At 41.0% G+C, this 26,427-nt stretch overlaps 1 protein-coding gene across 1 annotated transcript in view; it reads right to left on the bottom strand.

Annotated features, from left to right (window-relative positions):
* Positions 1–3,856: 3,856 nt before the first annotated feature.
* Positions 3,857–26,427, bottom strand: part of SACM1L (SAC1 like phosphatidylinositide phosphatase) — a 44,892-nt gene continuing 22,321 nt past the window's right edge. The window contains exons 6-20 of the mRNA XM_007505065.3: positions 25,694–25,753; positions 24,776–24,809; positions 22,837–22,938; positions 19,905–19,990; positions 18,544–18,630; positions 17,682–17,750; positions 17,501–17,580; positions 13,041–13,139; positions 11,942–12,080; positions 11,432–11,501; positions 11,241–11,313; positions 10,263–10,356; positions 10,060–10,152; positions 8,435–8,492; positions 3,857–5,789 (exon numbers count right to left, since the gene is read on the bottom strand). Of these exons, the coding sequence (XP_007505127.1) occupies positions 5,653–5,789; positions 8,435–8,492; positions 10,060–10,152; positions 10,263–10,356; positions 11,241–11,313; positions 11,432–11,501; positions 11,942–12,080; positions 13,041–13,139; positions 17,501–17,580; positions 17,682–17,750; positions 18,544–18,630; positions 19,905–19,990; positions 22,837–22,938; positions 24,776–24,809; positions 25,694–25,753 (1,281 nt within the window). The 3' untranslated portion in view covers positions 3,857–5,652. The remainder of the gene's footprint in view (positions 5,790–8,434; positions 8,493–10,059; positions 10,153–10,262; positions 10,357–11,240; positions 11,314–11,431; positions 11,502–11,941; positions 12,081–13,040; positions 13,140–17,500; positions 17,581–17,681; positions 17,751–18,543; positions 18,631–19,904; positions 19,991–22,836; positions 22,939–24,775; positions 24,810–25,693; positions 25,754–26,427) is intronic.

Genomic DNA, 26,427 nt, shown 5'->3' with positions numbered 1-26,427 from the left:
TCCGTGCCCTCCACTGAGTGCTCTTGGGCGTCACTAGCCGCCTCCGTCTCCCTTTCCCCAACCTTTGTCTCTTCTGGCAATCACACTGGACAAAACCGTGCACTGAATCTGAAGATAACCGTCCATGGCCCGAGGGTTAAGGGCATGAGTAGACCATGGCGTGGTAAGGACGGAGGGTAGGGAAGCAGTTTACCTTGCTGGGTTTTTTTCAACCTTTACCTTCCTTCTTAGAATCAATAGTGCGTATTGGTTCCAAGACAGAAGAGTGGTGAGGGCTGAGCAGTGGGGGATTAAGTGACTTGCCCAGGGTCACACAGCTAAGAAGTGTCTGAGGTCATATTTGAACCCAGGACCTTTGGTCTCTCCATTCACTGAGCCACCCAGATGCGCCCTCCTTGCTGGGTTTTAAATGGCAAATGGCATGTTCTGAATTCATACACGTTTCCGAGGACCAGAAGGCCGATCCCAAGTCACTATTCTCTTTATGGGAACAATAATGGATTCCGACGCCCTCGGCAAATTCATTTCTGAACTGGTTAAAAGAAACCAAACCTAGCAAGTGTGTTGAATTATAAACCATTTTTACAAGACGCTTCATGGGGGAAATCCAGTTTATTATTGTTCCTACTTTAGACAGAAACGTAATTCACCATCTAATAGAGCCTACTAGTACGGGCTGGTGGGCACTGAGGGGCAACTGGGACATTGTGATCTTTGACCCACAACCATCCCATTTCCCATCCCTGACGCGAACAGGAGCCACGCCCCATATAACCATTTCCTTTCTTACCCACCTTTTTTTCGGCCATGTCCTAAGATGGTTTAAATTCCCACGTCTTTGAAGCTTTGGTCGTTGGCCAGGAAAGCGCTCAAACGAGCAGAAGCTGGGAAGCTCCGCCATCAAACCCGCCCTCTTTCTCCTAAACTTGGCTCTCCTTGTCCCCTCCCAATTCCCCGCCCCCTCCCTTTAGCGAGGTGCCTGCTGGGAGCCAGGAAGGGGCCCGGTCGTGGAGAGGCCATTTCCACGTGACCTCGTCTCACTTCCTAGCATTGACTGGGCCCGGAAGGGCTTCTTGACTTGACTGAAGGACGTCCGAGGCTCTATTTTGCACAGGAACTTCGTACTTTAAAAATGATTCAAGTTCCTCCACTGCCCTTAGATGTGCATTTCTAAGAGAGAATCCCGGCCAGGTTGCTCCTGCGTGATGAGGTGATGCCCTCTCAGGAGATGACCGGAACATGGGCTCTTCTTCGGCCACAGATCGTGGCCAAATAACAATTTGGCAAGGTAGGTTCTCAGACCGAGGAAATGTGGTTCCTCTCGAGGAGTCCTTTGAGGAGTCCAGGGTCGCCCCTGTACCGTGTGATAAGGCAAAAGAGAAGGACTTGGGCTCCGAGTGAGCTACTAGAAGAATCTGAGATCTGTGCTCAGCCTAAAAAGAAAAGTCGACGCCCTTCTACCTATTTTTCGCACACGTTGAAGAAGGATGCCATTTTGTTTAAGACACCACTATCAAATATTTTGAGAAAGAGATGGAAATGAGTTTGATCTGGAGTAGATGCTCTGCCCAGGAACCCTGCCCCTTCAGAACAGAGAGGGAAGATTGAGGCAGACATGGAACCTAAGACAGGAAGACATGGCACAGAAGACCAGAAAAATGATGGCAAAAAGATTCAAACCAAGGGGCAGCTGGGTGTCTCAGTGGATGGAGAACCAGGCCCAGAGACGGGAGGTCCCAGGTTCAAATTTGGCCTCTGACACTTCCCAGCTGTGTGACCCTGGGCAAGTCACTTGACCCCCATTGCCTAGCCCTTACCACTCCTCTGCCTTGGAACCAATAAATAATGCTGATTCCAAGACAGAAGGTAAAGGTTTTTGGGGGGAGGTTTTGAGGTTTTTTGGGGGGAGGGGAGGTTCAAACCACTTACTAATAATCTTCATTATTAAAATAATCTTGAATCATTTGAAGGGAGTAGTGAGATGGATTTAAATAATTCATTGAAAAACTGCTACTCTATCATGGGAAAATTCTTATTTAAAGGACATAAAAACTGACTAAAAGATGGGATTGGATCCCAACTGGGAAGCAGTGTTCTCAGCACCTCGACTGGCTTCCTGAAACAAATGCCCATACTTTTTTTAAAAATTCACTATTTTCCCAATGAGGCCTAAAGGCTGTGAGTCATGGAGCATCACTCAGAAGAATTAAAATTGTGGGTGACTGAAAGGACCAAAGAAATATCCCGGGTGGGTCAAAAATAAAGGCTCTGGAAAAGTATGCCCAAAGCTCAACTATGGATTTTATAATAACTTGTATTCATTTGTTGACTGAATCAAATTTACTGTTCATTCCAATGGGCCCTCCAGTATGGATATGTGTGTCTGTGTAGAAATCGAATCCTGCTCCTCGATGGTCTGAACTCAAACACAACAGCCCTTTTCACAGAGGGGAAAGTCCAAAGAGCCATTCCACCTGCAGCCATTCTCAGCTCCACTCCTCCAGGGAGGACCACCGCCACTCCTTCCAATTCCGACCCTGGGGCTGTGCCTCCTCCTGGCCATTTTCTACCTGGCTGCTCGTCCTCTCCATCTCTGCCTCCAGCTTTCCCCATCTCACTAAAGGAACCACAGTCAAACCTGCTGTGGCCTTTGAAAGGGTGCGTGATCAAAACCGGTTGCCCCTGGGGCAGCCAGATGGCACAGCGGTTAGAGCAGCGGGCTTGGAGACAGGAGGATCTGGGTTCATATCTGGCTTCCAACACATTGTGCTGAAGGGATCCTGTCCCCTCCCCCTCCATTTTTCAAATGCCAGCACAGAGTCTGTGAACATCAATAAAAGAAAGGGGGCAGGGCCCACCGGGGCCTTAGAACACGTGGTCTGAAAACTTAGAGTAGGGAAGAGATTTAAATCTAGGCTCATCCACCTTTTCTATTAATAAACCTTATGAAAAACAATAATGATCAATATATAAATTTTAATTATAACAACATCCTGACTGTGTGACCCGGGCAGGTCCCTGGCCTCTGCCACTCCAAGGAAGCTTCACACACCTAAGGACCCCGGCGGCTGTTCCCCACGTGGATCATCTCTTACTGGGACGCAGGGATGGCCTCCTTCTGAGGGTGTCTCCCCAGTGTTTAGTTCCATTCACAGGAGTACTCAGTGAATGCTTTTTCATTCATAAACTTGGCTCTGAGGGAGAAATCCTGCAGGAATGCCTTCTGGGATTTTGCTGGTAAATTCTAACTGAAATGTCCCCTAGGACAGACACCACACATGAACTGGAATCCGAGGCCACAGCGGGGGCCGCGGAGGGACGGGGGCTGAGGCCTGCTCCGTCTCTAAAGGAGGTGTCAGACCGTCTCTGGAGGGGCTGTGAGCAGGCTCATTTCTCCTCTCCCCCGGCCTCACGACGGAGGCCCGAAGGCAGCAGCAGCCCCTTCCTTTTACGAGCCTTTAAAAGTTCGCCCAGATTGAGGGAATCATCCAGACACACAGGCGACCCATCACTGTGAATGACTGACGTCAGACTGTGACTGCCAGGGGAACCGAACTGGAGCACCGAGAGGGAGGCCCTCGCACCCTCCGCACAGAAAACGAAACACAACCAAGAGCACCTAAAGAGTCCCTTGTTCTGGGGAAGCAGAAAGACAGTCTTTCCTAAGTCCGCTCCTCCTGCTGTCCGGTCCGGGGCAGAGCACTCATAACTTATCGGCTAGGTTGCTCAAAAACAAATAAAAATACAGCCCATTTCACAGGACAAATAGCTGAAAATGGGAAAGGAAAATGCCAGTTTGTGACATGGGGAAAAAAAACACAGAAACTTTCAAATCAACAGTGCAGGAACAATGATGTCAGGAGTTAGAAAAGAGTGAAATTTTATTGTCATTTGCAGATATACAATATAGGAAATAAAACCATTGTAGAATTCTGAAAGATACACCCTAGAAACTAAGGAACCTAAAGTAATCCATTTCTACAAAGCAGCCAGATTTGCAGTTCCAATTTGGTCTTTGTTGTAGTTGATGAAAAGAGTTTTTAGCATGAAATGGCTAAAAGCTTTTGGATTATGTACTACAGTAGACATGGGCAGGTTCTATAGTCCATCAGTCTTTGGAGCAAATTACATTTATTTACATCTTAAGAACAGGTAGTCCGTTTATTTCTTAGTCATTATGAGCTCTGATAACTGATTTAAACTAGGCAGGATTTTTCAACTATTATTTCCACTATAGTTTCTAAAAGCAACAGTTTCTCGTCATGAGTGCTTACAAAAGATAATGATGAAACAAAGGGGCTTTTAGAAACATTTTAACGATAAAATGAATCGGTACTCTTGAAGCAAAGAAACTGTCCGGATTTTCAAGCATGACACGGACACATTGTAGCAGTGCATTAGGTGAATTATCTTTTCAAGGGTGGCAATTAACTACTACCTTATATATGTTTAGAATGTTGGATTCCATAATTGCAACTTGAATAGACAGCTGTATCCACAATTAGAACTACACACAGCTTTGAAAGCCTATTTCCAGTCTGTTTTTGCACATAAATCAAAATTAAAGTTGGTCCTTGATTAAGGGAACTAGAATGACTTGGAAGCTCTGTATCTGAGACACACATCGAAGAACAGCAGAAATTCTTTCTGTCATCAACGGTGTCCACAATCCCATGCATGGAAGTGAGGCTGCTACCCCAAACGCAAAGCTGAGGCCTTCTCCCAAAGCCATGGCTCCGGGATGCTGGGCAAGTGACCCTTCCGGCCCCTAAGAAACATTCAGGGAAAGTTTGGGGAGCAGCCAGCTGGAGCATCTGCCCCTGTGACAACTGTTCAAACACAGGTGTGCTTTGGGCCGTTAGCATAAGAGTAGAACATCACAAGGAAAACAGACTTTACATTCTTCTTTGATTTCATTTACATCTTTAAAAAGAAAAGATAATTCTATCTAAACTCTCATCACTCTTAAATGGTCAGTTAAACTGCAATTAGAAAATAGTGTCAGGAGAGCATGGGAGGGAAGCAGCCCAATTCAGACTTTCCCTGGAATATCCAGAGACCCCTGTTCTCTCCCTCCTGAAATGAAGCCTTAGAAGATTTCAATCAAACTCTTAGAAGAATCAAGATTAAATTTTTCATAGAAGTTATTAGCATTGAACAGGTGTTCACTTTTAACAAAAGTCCACAGCGTATGCTTGTCAACTGTGATTGCTTCTGAGATGACAAGAAGGAAACTCAGCTAGAAAAATAATTTTACTATTTTAAATAGTGAAAGAAGTTCAATTTAATTTATACATTACCAATACTGCAACAGTTGGATAAATAGATTCCTCCCAGCCTGGTCAGTAGGACCCAGATTGAAATCCTAGCAGGCTTGAAGCCAAAAACATCCCAAAGGCTTTGGCCTGCATGGTTCCAATCAGGAGGGTCCCATTCCCAACTGATGCACTATTTAAAAGATCATTCTGAAGAGGGATGTAATACCAGATCTCAATTGCATTTCACATCTCTAAATAAAGTATAGGATTTGCTTTTTCTAAAAGATAAAAAAAGCTAAGAAGACCCCTTGCTGATGTGGAAAGCAGATCAGTAAAGACTCCAATTATGAATTGTGGAATCCTCTAAGCCAAGCCGCTTTCCACATGTACAAATTCAGTCTATCTTTTCTTTTTGGACCAGTTTGGGTGCATCAACAAAATCCTTGCCATTGTAAATGATAATTAAGAATGTTCCAATGCTTGCAAACGCCCAGAAGAACACATAGGCCAATGTCTCTGTCCACGTGTCACCTGTTCATATTTTTAAAAAGAAAGAAAGAAAGAAAATTGCAATAAATAAAATTACAAGTCATTAGTCTGAGATCTGTCAGTTCAATGCATGTAACAATTAGAAGTTTATTAGCATAGCCCTAATAAGCACATCTAATCAAAAGTTAATTAGCATGATCTTACTAAGATGGAACCTTATGTTCCATCTCACAAATAATGACCACTTTTAGAAGGGATTGGAAGCAACTATTAAAAGGATTTTGTTTCAAATGGAATGGATGATTGGTTATCTCACTTTAGACGATACCTGTATTCCTGCAAAATACCAACCGTCTAGACAACAAACAACTCAGTAACTTACACTGATACCCTTTCGATCTGCCTGGCCCAAAGTCCAAAGAGCATCCCCTTGACTGTGAAACTAAAGAAACCCAATCACATCTACCCACAGAAGAGGACAGCTCTGTAGGCCCAGATTCATATCTAGCAGGCTTTGTGGAATTTCATGTATTCCATCATGTGGTATTTCTTGTATTTTGCTCTTTTTCAAACCAGCAACCGATAAAGCAGGGCTTTGGATACCTGCAGTCCGACACAGGCTATATGAGCATAAAACAACTCATTAACAAAGTCAATGAGATGCTCCTGCATTCACAGATTTATTAAATAGATGTTAGCTGCTTATCACCTTGACAGCAAGGCCAGATTCAATTCCTGATGTCCCCAAGCTTTGATCCGGAATAAATTCAAGTCCTCCCTTCAGCTGAGAGAGGCGTCCCCCCACAGATGGTCCCCAAATCTGTCTCCATCTCTCTCCATCTTAATCATCATCTCTCACCTCTGCTCTGTACCCTCCACCCCTGGAGGACATCATTACTCCAAAGATGGGCTGGAGCGTCAAAATGCCAAACTTGGAAGATTCCAAAGTTCCTCCTGCTTTTGTCTCTTCCCCATTTATGCCAAGTCACACACACCATTCCACCAATTTCACAGCTTACAATTTGACCTCTCACCATCGGGTCTTTTCAACTGTTGCACTGAAGCATCTATCAGATTGGTCCCCTCCTTTCGATTCCTATGGCCATTGCCCTAATCCATCGTTCCTCTCCTAGTGCCAGGAGGGCCCACAAGGTCCTGTTCTGGGTACTCTTCTCTCTTCCCTCTACTATTCTACTTGGTGATGTCAGCTCCCATCGAGTCATTTCTCTCGGTGCTGATGATTCTCAAACCTACTTAGCCAGCTCCAAGTTCTTTATGGACATCCAGGCTTGCATTTTTATTTGACTTCTTAAATTGTCCTTAAAACGTTGTCTTCTGTCTTAGTGTCAGTTCTAAACTAGAAGGGAAGTAAGGGCTAGGCAGTCAGGATTAAGCGGCCTCCCCTGGGCCAAATAACTAGGGAGGATCTGAGGCCAGACCTGAACCCTCGACTCCAGACCCGGTACTCCAGCTACTGCGTTACTGAGCTGCCTCTTCTAATTGACTATTAAGCATTTCAAGGTAGATGTCGTGTCAACAGCTCAAACTATGTCCCAATATGAATATATATGAATATCTTCTCCCAAAACTCAGTCCCACTCCAACATTCCCTATGACAGTCCCGTCCCTCGAGCTCACAAACTAAGGGCCTGCCCAGAGTCCTCCCTCTCTCAGACCCCACATTGCCAAGGCCCGTCAGACACCTTTGTCACATCTCTTGCTCCTTCGCTCCTGACGCTGGCCCCCATCACCTCATGCCTGGACTACTGTAGTGGCCGATGGTGGCTGGTCTGCCCCAAGTCTCTCCTTCTCCAAACCAATCTCTATTCAGCCACCAGAGAACTCCTAAAGCTCAGGTTGGATCACTTCACCTCAATAAACATCAATAAACATCAGGGGCTTCCTACTGCCTCAAGGACCACATCAAAGCCCTTTATGAGATGCTCCCCTCCTCCTGTTGCACTCTTCCAACACATCCTCTGTAGTCTAGGGATACCGGGCCCCTTGGCTGTTCCATCTCTGGTTCATGTCCAGAATGCTCTCCTTCCTTCAAGTCCCACTTTTCCCAAGAAGTCTTTCCTGATCCCTCTTAATTCTAGAGCCTTCCCTCTACTGACTATTTCCTATTTATCCTGTATAGAGCTTTTTTGTATGTAGTTGTTTGCAGCTGTCTGTATGGTTTTCCCCATTAGATTGTGTGAGCCAGGGCAGGGACTGTTTTTTCTTTTCCTTTATATCTCTAGGGCTTAGCATAGTGCCTGGCACATAACTGGCACTTAATAAATGTTTAGTGATTGACTATGTCAAAAGGAAATAAGTCACCCAAATTAATCATTAAATAAAAAAGCTTTTCCTTCATTTTCTCTAATATGCTTATTTAGCTAAAATAGGAACTTCTAAGAAAAGTTTTTTAAAAAGTAAAAGGTAGCAATAAAAAGGGCATTTTTACAGTTAACTTAAAATTAAATGACAAGCTGATAATATCTTAGCTCATAATAACAAAATGAATCTTTGACACAGCTTCTTTGGGTGGCTGAATCTAAAGAACAAAACAGACTGGGTCTTATTAAACAGTCAAAGCTAGAAAAGACGTATCTTAAGATGCCACAAAATATATACAGATAGGTATGTACATATGTGTATATGCATATATATTAATGTAGGATAGGGACTACGAATGGACTTACCAGCCATAAGCAAACAGATAATGCACATTGAAAAGGCAACGACCATGATAATAGGCAACTGGGAAAAAAAACAAAAACAATCATTTATGAATTCTACTTCTCTGATCCAAGCTCACCTGCACATACTTTTATGCTCTGCCTCACATTTCTCCCCCCAACTCTCATTTTAAAAAACCCCACAAGAGTAGAAACAGAGAAGAAAAACAACTGTTCACATGGTTCAATGAGGATATGATTGGGGATGTAGACTCTAAACAATCCAATCACTCTAGTGCAAATATTAATAATATGGAAATGGGTCTGCATCAGTGACATGTAAAAATCCAGTGGAAGGGAAGGGGGGTGGGAGAAGGGGAGGAAAAGAGCATGAATAATGTAATCACAGAAAAATACTCTAAATTAATTAAATAAATAAACTTAATTTAAAAAAAAAACCCACAAGATAAAGCAGCCTTCCAAATTGAAAACCCCAAAATGAAAGATTTGTTTTCTTAAAAGAGCCTTCTAGCAATGGGGTACATAATTGTGTTTCCCAAGGTTTTTTGATTTTGTTAAGCTTTGGAACTTTGTCCTAATCTCCTATATCACAGCCACACCTAAGTCAAAGCATCATGGGATTTTAATGCTATAAAAGACAAGCCCCCTTATCCACTCTTCTTATGTTACAGATAAGCAAACTGAGACCCAGAGAGCTTAAATGACTTCAAGTCATAGCACCAGCTAAAGGTAAAATTGGGACTAAAACCCTAGTCTCCTAGCTTCTCACCTAAGAATCCTTTTCACTCCATCATTCCAAGTAATGACTTCTTAAACTTCTTTAAATTGGTCTCCACTGAATTTTTGTTCTAATAAAGCAGTTTTTTCTCGTAAAATGGTGGAAAAGGCAATATTTACCATAAAATTATTTGTTTGCCTCAATCTCCAAAAGCTGGGCTCTCTTCCTAAGAGGAGCACTGGTACTGACTGATGGTAATCTGGGAGGGTGGATTCCACTCCTGTATACACAGGCCTAGCCAGCTTTGCCAGTAAATGACTAAAGAGAGTATAACATGAGGGGAAACAAGAAAAGTCCACTGTTCAAAAATATTGGTCCTGCTACTCTAAATCAAGAAGACTGAAATTCTACCATCAGAGAACCATTCTTTCTTTTGGGTCTGCTTTTTGAGTCTTACAAGTTCTCTATTAGAATACAAATACCTCTAGCAAGAGTGAGTGCTGAAATGAGAAGCTCCTAGGAGAAGACGACACAGACTAGATGCTCATGAGTAGAGTAGAGTAGGAGAGCAAAAGAAGAGGTACATGTCAAATACATGCTGTGCTAAATGCTGGTCCCAGACATAAAAAACTTCCTTAACCCAGAAATAGCAGAGTTGTTAGAATTGTGGGTGACTACTGCTGGCTACCACCACAAGTAAGAGGCCAGCACAAAATTCCTTTAAGCATGCACATCTCTATACCACAATAAAAAGTGTGTGAAAAGTTTGAAAGTGGGCAAGAGAAAAAGAAGGAAGCTCAACTAAAAGGTTAGTATCTTCCTCATAATAGGAGTTTATATGCAGATGTTCTGAAATCAAGCAACTGAAAAACAAAGACAATTGTCAAAAGAAAAATGTCAATGTCCTTACAGCCAAGAATTTCCAGTCCTTTTGTACATGGAGGGGACTAATAGGTTCTACTTCATCCACTGAATAGTTTCCAAGAAATAAGTCTATGGAATCCTATAAGAAAGAGGTGGATTAACATCTGCAGAAAACATGCTGAAAACAATCATATCATCTTGGGGTCATCTAGCCCCAGAGGCCTGCTCATGTCTCAAAGCCCTCCTTACCTGTCGAAAGCCATCAGAAAAGTTGTTTTTGTAGTATCGCACAAGTGAATTCCAGCCATCCTGCACCAGGCCCCACTGAGTTCTCTTCCCAGTCCTGTGTAAGAAAGTTGATTTGAGGGCTATGTTTTTAACATGTTATAATACATCGTAAACTATTATTTCTTAAAAATAGAAAGGAGAAAGATATGAACAATAAGCCAAACTATGACAATGTCATCATTCGGTTTAATAGACCAAGTTATTCTCTGCAATGCAGTGATCCAAGACAATCCCAGAGACTCTTGAGGAAAAATGCCCTTTTTTGCCCTCCAAGAAAGAAGTGATAGAGTCTAAATGCAGACTGAAACACACATTTCCCTTTCTTTCTATTCCTTTTTTTTAGATTTCTTCCACAAAACGACTAATATGGAAACCTGATTTACATGATTGCACATGAAATATCTATAGCAAATTGCTTTTCATCTCAGGGAGGGAGAAGGGATGGAAGGGAGTCAAGAAGGAAAAAAGAGGGAGAATCTGGAACTTTAAACTTAAAAATTGTTTTTACATGGAACTGGAGAAAAAATTTAAAAATAATAATAATAATGCAGATCATAAAGAATTTCATGTTTATTCATCTACCCACATGCACACAAGCTACACTCTTCCCCAACGAGAAACATTCAGGCTCCCACATCTAAACTACTATCAAGACTAGGTTCTCCTTTGGGCACACTGCCATCGATAACACACAACACTGAAAAAATCAAAGCAAATAGAATTCTAAGTTCCAAACAAAATTAGTAAGCATCCCCATCTATGAAGATGAAACAGAGGCCTAATTCTCCATGTGAAGATTTGGTTTTTGTAGATTCTGATGTACAACGGTCTAAGTAATCCACATATTTCTTTGAAGGAGATCCTAGAACAGATCAAGTTTGTGAGCTTCCAGGACCATGCAGAGTGTCTAATTTAGGGGGATGGTTAGGCCTAACTTGCCTGGTAAAGTCAGTCTTCAAGGCACCCGTTCCAGCATATTGTTTGGCACAAGCATTTGCATTATCCGCCCATGCTGGGAATGAAGCAAGAAAAGAAAGAGATAAGTTCAAATTCCAAGCAAAAAGCCTCCTTGCCAAGGGCACTAAATTTCATATAGAAGAGCATTCATTTCTGTCAAAGAGGTTTCCTACCATTTTTGTAAATCTTCTCATATTCATCTTGTTCTTCGATCCTCTGTCCTACATGCAGAACACCCATTCTCTGGATTCCATACAAGCAAATATGGTAGTTAGAATTTTAAGGAGAAAAAGCACAGGTATTTGTTGTCTCAACAAAATACCACACACACAATCTCTCGAGCTTTCTCTCTCTGTCTCTCTCTCTCCTTCCTTCCCTCTCTCAACAAGATAAGAAGGAGCACGATACAGTCATGACCATGCCTTTAGGAGCAAGCCACTTTCTTCCCCAAATATATCCCTTTACTTCTCACAACCAAACGGTCGGACTTGCATAACTAAAGTTGCTACTTAAGATTTACCTGGTCATGAGATCAGCTGGGAAGATATTTAAGGAGCATTCATGATAAATGCTAGTGTGACTAGAAAGTCAGGTTCTATTAGATTACTTTTCCAAGGTTCAACAGAAGGCAGAGGTTTTCTTTCTTCAAAAACGGGATGTCTACAGACATTGAGAAGCCCTACCTGGAGCTGGGCTTGAAGAGAGCGGTGGGCCAACATGCTCTGGATTACGTTGGTCCTGTCCAGACAGTCCATGCAGTTGCTACGGAATATTCCTTCCTGATTTGTCACCACTTTGCCAAGAGCGTCCACTAGAAAATAACTAAAACATTTGTTTATAAACATCTTTAGACCTGGATAATTATCTTATGTAAATGTGGTTTGTCTTCTGAAATTCCCTCACATTTCAGACTAGTTCAGTTGTCCAACAAGGCTAGGCTACTCTAGATGTTTCCAAAGAGAAGGGGGCACTTCCATGGGAAAAAGGAAGTGCTGAGGAGAGGAGGGATGATTCTCTGATAGGCAAGTCTTCAACTTGTTGAGGTAGCAGTTAAGTAGGAACCCAAGTAGTTGAGAGACACTGTATCCCATTTCATGAAAGATATCACAAGCATTTTCCCTTAGGGTCTAATATTATAATAGGAACAGATTTTTTTTTTTAACTACCACATTGAGCTACCAAATAGACACCTGAGCTACCTACTTCTCTAGGAGAAAGTGCTTTTATGAAACTGAAAATGCCAAGGAAGCACCAGTTTTAAAAAGTTAAATTATCCAAAAAGAAATTAGATTTCTCATTTTAAATGTTAACTTCACATGTAAAAATCATCTGAAGTGTCCAAATTATTTTTGGCAACTAGGCCACTAAGCAAATAAAACAAAAGGGCAGAATTTAGTTACACATCTTCTAATTTTCCAATAAAGTTACAGAAAGGTCAACAGATGGCTTCTTCCAGACAGTTTAAAAACAATGACTGAAATTTACATAGTTTGCAAAGTGTCCTACTTACACTTCTAATTTGAACCTGAGAGACAGATATTGCATGGGTTATCCCCATTTTTCAGATGACAAAACTGAAAATTAAATTGTCAACATGTCAGCAGTAGAATTTGATCCCACATCTTCATGACTCCCAGCAAATTTGACACAATATCCATTATACTGGGCTGTACCTCCCTAATCTAAAATCAAACTGGCTTCTGAGGTCTGCTGGCCAACTGATATCAGGGAGTCACAACACTGGTCAGTCACATCAGTGCATACGAGGTCATTCCAGCTTACCTAAATTCATCTTGATGTTCGGCTACTTGATCCAGCAAAATATTCAGACGATCCCATCTCATGTTACTACATTCCTTGTGGAAGTCAAATGCAATGTATCTATGCAAAAGATTAGGATATTCAGAAAATAAACAAAACAGCTCTGAAGGTCCCTTCTGTCAGAACACATAGATTCTGGGGGAAAGAAGAGTAAATGAGCTCTTCTTCTACCCTTAAATGCACCCCTGGGGAAAAAGAGCCTCGTGACTCCTCCTGGGATGTATGTTCCCCCTTTCCTTGTGCTAAGCACACGGCAGAGTCTTTCTGCTTGGGCAAGGGGAGGTTCTGAAGAGCCCTACATGTGGCAGAAGGCTCAATCTGGGCCCACAGCATCTGCACTGGAGGAAGGCGCACACATGAAAAAATTCTCCCAACCATCTAGCACACTTTTATAGAAGCTGCTTTTCCTCTCCACAAGGATATGTGGAAAAAATAGATGGATTAAAATATTCACATCAGGTTCAATTCAATCCAGCAAGTACTATGCAAGGTGCTATGGGGAGTGCAGAAAGATGACTTCTTTTCTCCAGGAGTTTAGAATCCAATCAAACAGATTTGTGGAATGTTAAAATGCTTGTTTAAAAAATAAGTTTTATAAACAAAAATAAGAGAACTACATTATTTGCTGTAATTTTTTTAATATGTCAAATTCTAGTTACAAAAATCATATCTGATAACAATGTTGACTAGTTTTAATTGGTGAAAAAGAACTAAATGTGTCGGTCAACAGCTTTCTGTATGTGCCACGAAAAACTGAGGGTCCCAGAAGGGAAGGGTAGGCAAGAACACAGTCTCAGGGTATCCAGTTTTTGCCCAGCTTTCACTGACAGGGAATTAAGGTATGTTGGGAGGCAGCCCAGTTTGAGGAAGGACCTTCTTCTGTCTTAGATTCTTTCTAGAAGGCCTTACACTGAAGAGCTGTGTGAACCTGGGCAAGTTGCTTACCTCTGCCTTAATCTCCTGGAAAGGGAAATGGCAAACCAGTCCAGTATCCTTGCCAAGAAAAACCTATGGACAGTACAGTCCACGGATTCATGAAGGGTTGGACACAACTGAACAACCGCCACTAACTGAGCAAGATGGCCTTCTAGCAGCAACTACTTTCAACTGCAGGTGTGATTTAGGGAACACGGGATCTAAAGGCAGATTCAAGCCATACTCCATAAAGCATGCACTGTCTCTGGAAATTCATTATGTACGTTTTGTAAGTCAGTAAGACATTGATTTATTCAGTGCTTACTAACTGTGCCAGACACTAGAGATACAAGGGCAAAATTGAAACAGTCCTGGCTTAAGGAGTCTAGATTCTATTTGGGGAATATAAGTGCACTGACCCAAGTATAATCAATATCATACAAAGTCATTTGAAGAACAGGTATCCTAACTGGAGGCCTTAATTAAGGAAGGCCCGAAACAGAAGGTGGCACTTGATTCTGAGGACGACAAACCTCTCATGCTCATGCTTAAAAACAGATAAACAAAAAAATCTGGACCTGACAATCGAGCTATTGTCTTGTGTAACACCTTTCATAGTTTCACAGGTGAAGGATCCATGTGTCAGTGGCGACTATGTAGGCTCTAGTAGTTTGAAATAGTCTCGAAGGAGCTACCTGTTGACTTATGACTTCACCATGTTAGCAAATGTCTAACTAAAATGAACATGAACTCCTTGTCTCTACTTACTTCTGCTCCCAGGGTATTCCAGCATCCAATCCCATCATTTGGCCAAAATCACACTCCCCACTGTGACCCAGAACTTCTTTACAGCTAACTCCGAAGATCGGTTCTCAGCCTTCAACCTCCTTGATCTCTGCAGTGTCTGACACTGCCCATCACCCTCTTTTTCTGGACACTCTCTCCTCCCTGGCTTGTGACTCTGCTCTCTCACGGTTAGTCCTGGTCCTCTGATGTGTCCTATGCAGCATCTCTATCCGGGCCCCACTGTCATGTGTGTGGGTCTATCCCAGGGCTCTCCTGGTTCCTCTGCTCTTTCCACTCCACACAGTCTTTCATGATCTCATCACAGATTCCATTAATACATCTCTCACCATCCTCTTTCTCCTGTTCCCTAGTCTCATATCTCCAACCAGAACGTATTATCTTTCCCCTCTAAATTCACCGTCCTAATTTCCATTTATCTGTACAAGGTGCCATTATTCTTGTCATCGAGTTTTGCCGTCAAGGAATCACCTTTGACTTTTCAACCTCTCTTACATCCCATATACAATGAACAATCAACATTTCTCATATCTCCCCTGCTGCCCACAGCTGCCCTAGCCCAAGTTCTTATCCCTTGTCCCCTCGCCACCACAACAGTCCTCATTTCATTTCTTTGCTTCAAATTTCCCTCTGTACTGCTTCAGTTTCTCCACAGCTGCTACTAGCTAAGGTACCGGTCTGATCATGTCACTCTTCCTACTTAAGAAGCCTTGGATTTTGCACTGACCAAATACTGTGTGACATTAAAACCCTTCAAACTGGTTTCTGCTGCCCATGTTCCTAGGTTGACAGACACATGGCTAGACAAATCAGTCTGCTACACTCAGTCCACAATCTCCCTAGTCTATGCCTGTATACTGGCTGTCCCCCATGTGTGGAGTGCTCTCCCTCATCCCCTCTGCCTCCTCGAACCCCAAGCTCCTCCAAGAGGCCTTTCCTGAATGCCCCAGTTATTAGTCTATTTATTTTGTTAATATTCTGTACTTCCTTAAATGAGAACATGCAGTATCCTTCCACCACAACATAAGCACCTTGAGAAACTCATTTTTGAACTGACATTCCCAGGCCCTAGCTCAACACCAAGTACATCTAAGACATTTAATAAATGCTTACTTAGCGATGTGTGCCAATTACATACAATCTAAATACAAATATGAATCTTATCAGTGTAAGTCAAGGCCCTGCCTCTGTTCACAAGGGCCATTGTGAGGAGGTGAAGTCTCTCTTTCAACATTTGCACAACAGGCTATCTGAGGTCTCCCTCCTTCTGAAAATGAGGAGACTCAAGAAGCCACTTTCTTTCAACTACTCAAATGGACTTCTTCATAGAAAATGCTTCCTCACCACAACTTGAAAAGGCAATTGAACCTGATTCTTCTCCCACTATATAGCCACCCTCGAATCACTCACTGCTGCCCTTTGCTAAAAGCTTACTGTGGTTGGAACTAGAGTACATGAAAGGTCAAAGTCCAGCTCAGAAGCCTGAAACCTTTCTTGATCATTATGGGTATGGGGTGGTGGGGCCCTTTGGCCCCCTAAGACACCCAAATTAATCTCATGTGTGCAGCCATGCAGACCAATGCCAATGAACCCCAAACAATGAGCCATTAGGATTCCGTGGCCCTCTATAAACAGTCTTAGCTAAGGAAGGATATGTTGTTCTATCAAAGTTCAACTTGCCTCAAACCATGAGCTAAACTTTGATGAACACGAGAGACAAACTAAGTTGCATCCTTATATTTTCCAGGAGACTTTGGATATACGTATAAAGGTAACAAGTCAACATGAATAGCTAGGAAAAAATTCTCCTTTGTGTCTAAACCAGTTTTGACTTATTGCAAGTCCTCTGCTCTTGGGGGAAAGGACATACTGCCAAGCAGACATACGACCATCCCTCATTGAAAAGGACAGAATAAACCATCTAAGGGACAGAAAATAGCTTATTTTTTGTACTTTCACTAAAACAGACTCCATTTAGTTCTATATCTGTTTTGAACTTATGTGAAACATAAATGTTACTAACCTCATCCCTTTCCCAAGGTCTTCAGAAATCAAACACATACTTCAGGCAGGTATGTGACATATGTACGTATGTGTGTGTGTGCGCGTGCATGCACAGGCACGCATGCATTCTTCCTTCACCTGTACTTTTACAGCCCATAGAGATTTACTTTGGGTGTCTTCAAAGAGAGGACTCTTTCCTCACCTACAGAGTAGATTGGCTACAAAGGAAAACCAGACTATGGCCAACTGTTAGGTCCTAATCATGGTCTTTCTCAATTCATCAAGATTTGCAGGCAAGCTACTGCCTATGAACATCCTCGGCAACAAGTAAGAATTGGGGTAAATGAGACAAAACTCTCTCACTGCCAAATAATTTTACATTTATTGGCACTTATCCCAAGAGCCTGTTTGTGCGGGATGGGATTTGTTGTAAGATCTTGTAAATTCTCTCTCCCTATTTTCTGTGATGAGGTGGGATCTAGTCTAACTGACAGAGCCTAAGGCTGTGGGCAAAGTCAATGAAAATATCTAAAACCATCAAACAGATACATGTTTAGCTTTCCTCTTTCACTCAAAAAAGTCATAAAAGGAGAAACTAAGCTTGATATTAACAATAGTTACATATGTTACACCTAAAAAACTTGTTTAGGAACAACCACTGAATGTAAACACAAAATCAAATTTCAATTTACGTGTACCTGATGTTTCCATTTCCCAAGGAGTCTACCATTTTTGCAAATGTCTGCTCAAGTGGCTTTTCTGAGCCCTTCTGGTTAACCTGTGAAAAATTTAAACACCAATAGCTTTCTTTCAAGTTTGCTTAAAAGCAGATTTAGTGTAAGGGTTTGGGGTTTGGGGAAAGATTTTTTAGATGCATACCAGATTAATAATGAGTTGTTTTCCATAAGTAATTATTTGAGAGTCAAAATGCCTTTGAAAGCCATCCATCTGAGAAAAAAAGGAAAGGAATAAGAAATTCACTACCCATTTTTAAGACTCCTTAAAGAAATTACTTCCTAAAGTTTAAAAAAACCCCTCAATTTATTGCTAACACAATAGAATTCTATCAACTAAAATATTTTACAGGTCGGGAGCTTGTCTTCTCAAAATTCAATGAAGTATTTCATTTAAGAATTTAAAATGGTTAAAAAGAGAATTAATAATGGTAAGCAAGCTACATTATGTATTACTTTTGTGTTCCATTGAATGGTAAACACTAAGGGATCTAACTAGGGTTAGCTTCCCCACAGTCTCTGGAATCTCAAAACACCATATTATAATCCTTTATGGGCTCAGCATCCTGAAATGTCACACTATTATTACACACATCATCTCACTGGATCCTCTCAACAACCATGAGGTGGCAGGGCAAGCCCTGTCCCCAATTAACAGATGAGAAAACCATAAGGGACTTGCTCATTCTAATACTTCTCATCCTCAAACAAGGACTAGAACCCAGGTCTCCAGGGCTATTTCTCATGACACTAGTCCTGTGATAACCTTTTAAAAACAGCTGTTGATGCAACAACTCATTATCTTAATGTCTGTGTGGACATTAAAAGGAAAGAGGATATGGGGCCTGAGAGATGCTGACCTAATCATATATTCTATATTTCTTCCTCTCCATTGCATGTAGGCATTAAGGGAACACAAAGACCCCTCCCCTCTAGATCAAAAGAAATCCCCTCCTCACAATTAGGTTCCCATTTTCTGGAAATGAGTGGAACAGATGGGCACCTACGTGGTTGGCCATTTGGTTGATCTGTGGCCTTGGCTTATACTTGAGGTTTGGTCTTTGGGACCAGAAAAAGGGCATGGATCCTCTTGTCTGAAAAACAAAACAGAAACAGAAATGAGGGGAGTCTGCTTCTCTTTCTTTTCTCTCCACTTCCATTATCATTTTCCTCCCCTCACCTCCCATAGGGGACCCCAGAAACAATGTTGGGGTCAAAGAGGCCACATTGCCAAGTCCTCCCCTGCCTCAGAGACTGCTAGTGCTGGCTCTGGGACAGACTTTAGCCTGTGGTCTAAAGACCAGCCTGGCTAAGGTGATGAGTCTGGTCACAGGGATGGCCACAACGGCCACGTTCCTGCCACAGACACTCTTTAAAGCCGTCTACTGAATCACGAAGGAGTTGTGACCAGCATCCTTGATGTCCTAAGGTGATCTCACTCAATATTGATGCCAGTTACCTCAACATAATCCTGGAATAAACCACCCAAGAAACATCACAGTTTCTGGCAGAGCTGCTCCTGAATGAATCAAATTGTATTCTTAATGTCATATTTCTTTTTTAACAATGTCTTATCTCTTCTCTACATGTGATTTTAGGTTATCCTTTTCCCTTTCTATTAAAATCTAAAACAAACCATTTTCTCCAAAAGGAGGAGAGGATAGGTGATATTACACCTGGTACCCATGAGCTGTTAGAAGATTTGCAGCTGGGGGCAGCTGGGTAGCTCAGTGGATTGAGAACCAGGCCTAGAGATAGGAGGTTCTAGGTTCAAATCCGGCCTCAACCACTTCCTAGCTGTATGACCCTGGGCAAGTCACTTGACCCCCATTGCCTAGCCCTTACCACTCTTCTGCCTTGGAGCCAATACACAGTATTGACTCCAAGGCAAAAGGTAAGGGTTTAAAAAAAAAAAAGAAGATTTGCAGCTTATGAAAAGCCCAGTTTTAGGCATCCTTACATAAACATCCAGTCTTAAAGTCACCTCAGCTCTAAAGCAACAAGACGAGTTCTTGGGAAGGTGACATAGAAAGTACTTCTCACAAATGAAGCCCAGTGCCTTATCCCACAGATCAGCCAGGATACACATAAATTCAAAGTTAAGTGAGTTTAATCTCCAGAAACTTCCTTCTTTTAGCTATCTGTCCATCACACTTTAGTTTTAAAAGGGTCAAGTTGAAATCACAGAAATGTATGACTGTCTCACTCTGCTTCAAGGACTTCAATGTCAATGGCAGGGAGCAGATGGCTTATTTCAGTGGCTTTCCTCAGCAGTTATTTAACATTAATCAAAATGGGATAAAACAACAAGGCAACACGACATAAGGAAACAACAAAGCTACTTTTTTTGGGTGACAAACGACCCCACCTGAACAAATGAAGCTTTGCTCCCATTGTAGTGCACAATTTGCTCTGTTTCAACAAAGTTGGCAGCATGGCCTTCAGAATCTATTCCTGCATTAGAAAAAATAGTTAATATAAGTCATAGAACCTTGATAATTCAATTATTGGGGGTGAGGATCAATCTGAACTAGTGAAATGTAAAATTACAAAACTGATTTTGAGAAGTACAGTTCTATTGTAAGTAGCAGTATATCACATAGAAAGTTAAATTAATAATTCATTCAACTAAGTTTTAAAGAGGTCCAAACACAGTGGATACATTTTCTGAACCAGACAGCCTAGCCAAGGTTTTTGGTCATATGGTTTATAGGGACAAAGAAGGGGCTGTCCTGAAATACTGCAAAGCCTGGTTACTTCTGAGTGGCTTGTTTTAAAAAAATACAAAAGGGAAGCTGAGAGAGTCATTAATGCATCAATACTTTATATGTAAATGAATGCTTTGAGACTTCTCTTCGCTACCTTGCCCTCTCCCAACTCAATCACAGGCACCTATCTCCTCTCTTCTGTTCCCTGGAAGAAAGCCCAAGCTGGGTCAAGGTCAATGCTGCCAAAAGGGTTCTGTCCTTTCATTCTCTGTCAGCCTTCTTCCCCACAATCCATCTTTCCCAGAGATGCCAGATCAAGCTTCTGTACTCAGTTATGGCTGTTATTTTTCGGCTCAGACTCCTTCAAGGCCTTCTAAATCTATCATTCTAGGTCCTCCAGGACTGGGCTACCACCTTTCCATTCTACTTTAAATTCAGATTGCTTCTCTCCATGTATGTCACTCTCCAGTCAAACTGGATTTCTCACCCTTGCTACACATCCCAATTTTTCCACTTCTTGTGTCTTTCTTTATGATGACCTTTCTGCTTAAAAAGTCTCCCCCATTCTATATTTCTAAATAACTATCAGGGAAATGATATCGATCATTCCTAGCTTTAATCTCAGATAGGATAAGACACTGTCATATTCAAGGAATTTATCAGGTTACAAAATTTCACAGGCTTCAAGCACATTAGGTGATAAACTATGCTAAACATAATGAAAAAAGAGTCCAAAAGGGAGTTGAATTACTGATAGGTATGGCAGAAGCTAAACAATTTTCAATCATTTTTGAGATACTGACAAGAATGTATAATGGGACTTATTTTTTTCTACTTAAGATAGTAATTTCAGCAAAGGAAATCTATTAATGATGCTAATTTGTAAATATAGTTGCAAGCCTGCCACTCACTAATTATAGAATATTTGGGGGGCAATTTCCTCTTCCTTCCTAGATAGAAATGACCTTATCTATTGACCAAGGGGGAAAGCAAGGAAAGCTAAGTCCCCTTCTAGCTCTAATGTTATACAGTTCTTTTTAATGACATATGAGAGAAATTTTGCTGGAATTCTCAAAACTGCCATGCATATAATGCTCCAATAAGGATGAGGAGTCATGGCTGGCATGGGATTGGCACTCCTGGGGGGAATGCACACCTGGGTGAGCTACCAGATCACTGAAGCACTGAAGAAGAAACTTAAAAAGAGCTGGGCTTTCAAACAGGGCAACACTAATGCTAACAGATACAGGCATTCCCATGGTGCAAGGGAAAAAGCAACAAGTAAATGAAAGCAATAAGTAATGATAGAAGGATGACAGTTATTTTCTGGTTTATAGTTTAATTCACAGAAAGTAAGTCTAGTTCTGATTCTGCATTCATACTCACAATAAAACACAATAACCCCTTTCTTGTAGCAGTGGAGGGAAGCTTAAAGTAGAATATTAAACCCAACAGTATAGTCAGAGTGTGACCCAGTGGATAGAGCGCTGGACCTGGAGTCAGGAATACCCGAGTACAAATCAATCCTTAGACATCTACTAGCTAGATGACCCTGAACAAGTCATTTAACCCTGCTTGCCTTGGTTTCTTCATCTATAAAATCAGCTGGAGAGAAGGAAATGGCAGACCACTCCAGGATCTTTGCCAAGAAAACCCCCAAAGGGGTCCTAAAGAGTCAGACACAACTGAAACAACCAAACAACAACAGAATCAAAGAAGAACTCATTTATTAAGCACCAGCTATATACCGGGTACTAAGCTGGACACTAGATACAAAGACAAAAACCAACCCTTCTTGCCAAGGAGAGGCTTACAGGAGCCAAGAAGATCTAGATCCAAATCAACCCTAACCCTAATCCCTGCATCTGCTGCAGTAGCTGTATTGCCTGGTTTCCCATCCAGACAACAGGATGCCACTCGTTTCCAGGGTAAATTCCTCACCAAGCAGCTTCCTCAGCCTCTTTTCCCCTCTGATCAGAGGGCTGGAAGCAGAGCCCCAAATTCCTCCCAGTGCCTTCCTTTTCAGAGGCAGATCTCAGCTCTTCTACTCAGCCTGCTTCAGCTCCCAGAACATGAGGCCCCAGACCCCCTGGTACCCTCCTCTGCCCCATCCCTTTGAGGGCTGCCTCCCTCTTTAGATGATATGCAACTTGAGAGCAGGGACAGTCTCTCTTTTGATTAATTGTATCCCCACTGATTAGCCTGGCATAAATGTTTACTAGACTGGGTTGGAAGCTCTACCTAATTATTACACTGAAGCATAAAATAAATAATAGCAAGGTTACCAAATAAACAAACTAAATATAAAAAGTTCAGTCTCTTACCTCTAAACAAATCAAAAGCCTTGTCACAGCTTCCTCACCACAGACAATGCTGACTTTTCAGCTTCTTCACCACAGACAATGCTGACTTTTTTTTTGGCCCTTACCTTCTGTCTGAAAATCAGTATTGTGTATCGGTTCCAATCCAAAGAGTAGTACGGGCTAGGCAAGGTGGGGTAAGTGACTTGTCCAAGGTCACACAGGTAGGAGATATCCCCCTAGCTACCCCACAGTCTGCAGTTTCTGAAAGGGTCAAAGAGAAGAATCTTACCTCTCACGTAATAGCGCACTCCTGCTCTGAAGCAGCTTCTCCTTGAGATGAGAATCCAATCAAAATATTTTCCATTAATGGAACAAGAGTGCATTGTGATGACTTTCAAAGCATTAAGAAAAACACAAAACAGAAACAACATGTGAACATGCTTGAGTGTTGTTCACACGTTGATATTATCCCAGGACCTTATTTTTTAAACTAGGACAGAAAAAATGTAGATCTTCACGGCTCTTTATTTGTAACTAGTCATGCCACTTTCGTCCATTTTGAGAAGCTGGAGACCCACATGGTTATGGCTTCCCCTTAAGTCCTATCCTGACACCTCCTCCCAGACCCTCCAAGGCTCTAGTGAGCAAAGCACAAGGTCTCACAGCTATGACAAGCTAGAATGACCTCTACATGGGTCAGGCAACAGAAATAGGTCCATAACCCAATGGCCAATTTCATAGAGTTGGGAGAGCTTTATCGCTTGATTGATTGCTGGCCATTACAGGATGAATTACTGTGCCCACACCAACTGGCCACGGGATCTGAACCGATCAAAATCAATAAGATTTTTGGATTTTTGTTGTTAAAGTATGAAAGTGAATTAAACAGCACAGCTTAGGCATTTGTATCTAAAAAAGGAAACGTTAAAGAACATAATTCAAGTCATGATTACTTTGAAATAGTATTTAGGTGAGGTGGGTTTTTGAGGTTTGTTTCTTTAACTTTTTATTGATTTACAATGAAAAAGAAAAATAAACTCAGCAATTCAGTAGATCCTCTGCCTAGAGAATCCTCCATTGTGCCTCCCTGTCTATACCTCAATTTATCTGTATGAGACAGCAACCATATACTATCTGTTGTGAGAGATAAGGTTTGAGAAGGGTTAGACTTCATAGCTGCAAACTGCAATGCTCTGCTGTGCTGTCAGCTTGCCTAACATCTTCTCTAGTTCCCTAGAAAAAACTATGACATTAAATTCATCAAGGAAATAAACCCTACTTTGAAAATCCAGCTGTCAGCTCATTAGCTTCTGTACATCCATTCAGGAAAACATGAAAGCAATTAAAAAAAATGGATTATCCAAAATGGAACTAAAAATAGAAAAAACATACCTAGCTACTGAACATGGCAAATACCAACTAGGTAACTACACTCTATGACAAAATTAAATCAGCTACAATAGTTGGTGTACACATAAGAAAAAGAACAAAACAAATGAAAGCATACTGGGCAAAGCTCCAAGTCAGACAGACACCAATGTTTCTGCACAAATAGGAATATAATCTATGTTTGCTCCACTAAATATGACACAGAATCCAGAATCCCCATGTATATAACTACATGTATATCTAAGTATATATATATATATATATATATATATATATATATATATATATATATATATATATGTATATATATGCTTGGGAGGAAAAGGTGTGTGTGAGAGAGAGAAAGGGAGAGAAGAGATAAAGGAAGATATCTATATACCTATATATAGATCATATGTCTCTCTTATTTACTAGCCACCTGATCTTGCCATGTCATAAACTCTAGGCTTCACTTCATTCATAAAATGAATATAAGATGCTGCCAGGGTAAAAAAAGTTCTTCAGTTTTGTTTTCTGATAAGTCTGGATGTTTTTCCCTAAGGAAAAGTGGGGGGAAATATCTTCAACTCAAATGTCCCTCACTTTCTTCAGATCCCTCTCTATAAATACCCACAGCAATTTTGATGAACCAACAAAATCAGACCCTTTCCATCTACATCTGTATTTATTTCTCTATTCTCCAATTTTGCACATTAATATTCCCTCATTAGCAATACATTCTGGTGTTAGTTTTACATAATTATTCTGAAAAACTGAGATATTTTATGTATATTTTTAAATGGGCCAACATGAATGAAAATCTCTATAATGCTAAAAATTTCATAATCATGTAAGGATACATCCAAATAAGACAGGGAGAGCAAACCGATGGACCTGGAAGTTTAAAAATAATGGTATTTTTAGTCATTTAAAAAAATATATAATATAGTAAATAGTTCAATTTTCAATATGGAAACTGACCTGCAAATGAGATAGAAAATCTAAAAATTTTTATACCTAATCCTCTCTTCCCTTCCACCTTCCCTGAAAATTCCTAGAAAACATACCCAACATGCTGTTTACTAGTCAAATCACTTTTTTGTCAATAAAGGAAATAAAACTAAATTACGCAATGAGGTTATCTACTTGGCATGAGAGCATCACTTCCTCCCAAGTGTGCTCTTTGTCTACATCTGAGTTTATCTGAGGGAGAATAACAGAGATAAGACACTATTCGCCATCTCCTCTGAGGAGAAGATTTTGGTGCCAATATGAGAAAGGTGATGTAAAGTCCTTTGACAGTTGGAGGAATGTTTTCTACTGACACTCTCTTTTCCTTTTAAGTTATAGCCACAACTCCCTCAACCCTAACTCTCCCTGTCCTCCCCTGCATTTATAACTCAAGGCTGACCCTTGGCCACCTCTAAGACTAAAGGGATCCTGGAAGCTGTGGCTAGAATGGCTTCAGCTGTTACCATAAGGCACCTTATGCCTTTTCAGGCATTAGGAATTTGATAATTCCAGAATTAGGTCAGTGCTGACATAAAAGACGGCATAATATGAGTCTCTTGTACTAGTCCAGTGCCTCTATTTTCCAGTTATTCCTTATACCAATATCATCCCAGCTCCAGAATCTCCATATGCTTCCCACTACTTATGAATTCAAAGACTGCCAAATTTCCAAAGAAAACTATATTCTATATAGTAGATAGGAGAGCGGTCTACTTTATTTTCTGACCACTTTAGAAACATTAACAAATATGTCTAGCATGCATTACCTCTGGCTGAGCAGATAATTCTCTAAGAAGATGGCCATTCCAAACAAATCGTTGATCTGCCTATTGTCAGATAAAAGTCACGAGATGAAGATTAGGCATCATTTAATAAAAAGGATGTCAAATGTCAAAGTTCTGCAATAATCTTAAGGCACTGTGCAAATTGGGGCTTTAAAAATTGTTATAGTAATGTATATATATGTATATTTAAAATACATATGTATATTAAAAACAGTTATAGTAATATATATGTAATAAACGCGTATGCATATATCTATTATATATATACATACATATATACATAAAATTATAATCTCTCCATAGCAAAAACTTTAACCAAATCCTTAAGTTTTTCCCAAATAGTACTTTATCAGATAAAGAACAATCTTGTTGTTTCTGTTTATCCTGAAGACTTGCAAATAAGCTGGATTTAAGTGAATGGTACAAAGTCGGCCTCACTCTCCATTCCAGTCATCAACATCCAGTGGTAGGATAAAAGTTAAAATGACTGTCACTATATGTAATGTAGACAATAAGTTTTATATATAATTCAAACTCCTATCAGTAACATTATTCCTGACTGGTAACAAGTGTGACTTAATTACCACATATTCTGACATACAGAATTACAAGTGGCAGTCAGGAGCCCTAAATTGCCTAACTAGATCAAGAGTTCTAAATTCTATCACAAGCTTACGGAACTGTTCTGTGAAATGACAGGCTTAAATGACTGCAAC

This window comes from Monodelphis domestica, chromosome 5 (assembly GCF_027887165.1).
Source record: "Monodelphis domestica isolate mMonDom1 chromosome 5, mMonDom1.pri, whole genome shotgun sequence".
In the NCBI taxonomy this organism is placed as follows: Eukaryota; Metazoa; Chordata; class Mammalia; order Didelphimorphia; family Didelphidae; genus Monodelphis; species Monodelphis domestica.
Note: the sequence above shows the minus strand (reverse complement) of the source record. Positions and strands in the feature narration are given on the sequence as shown.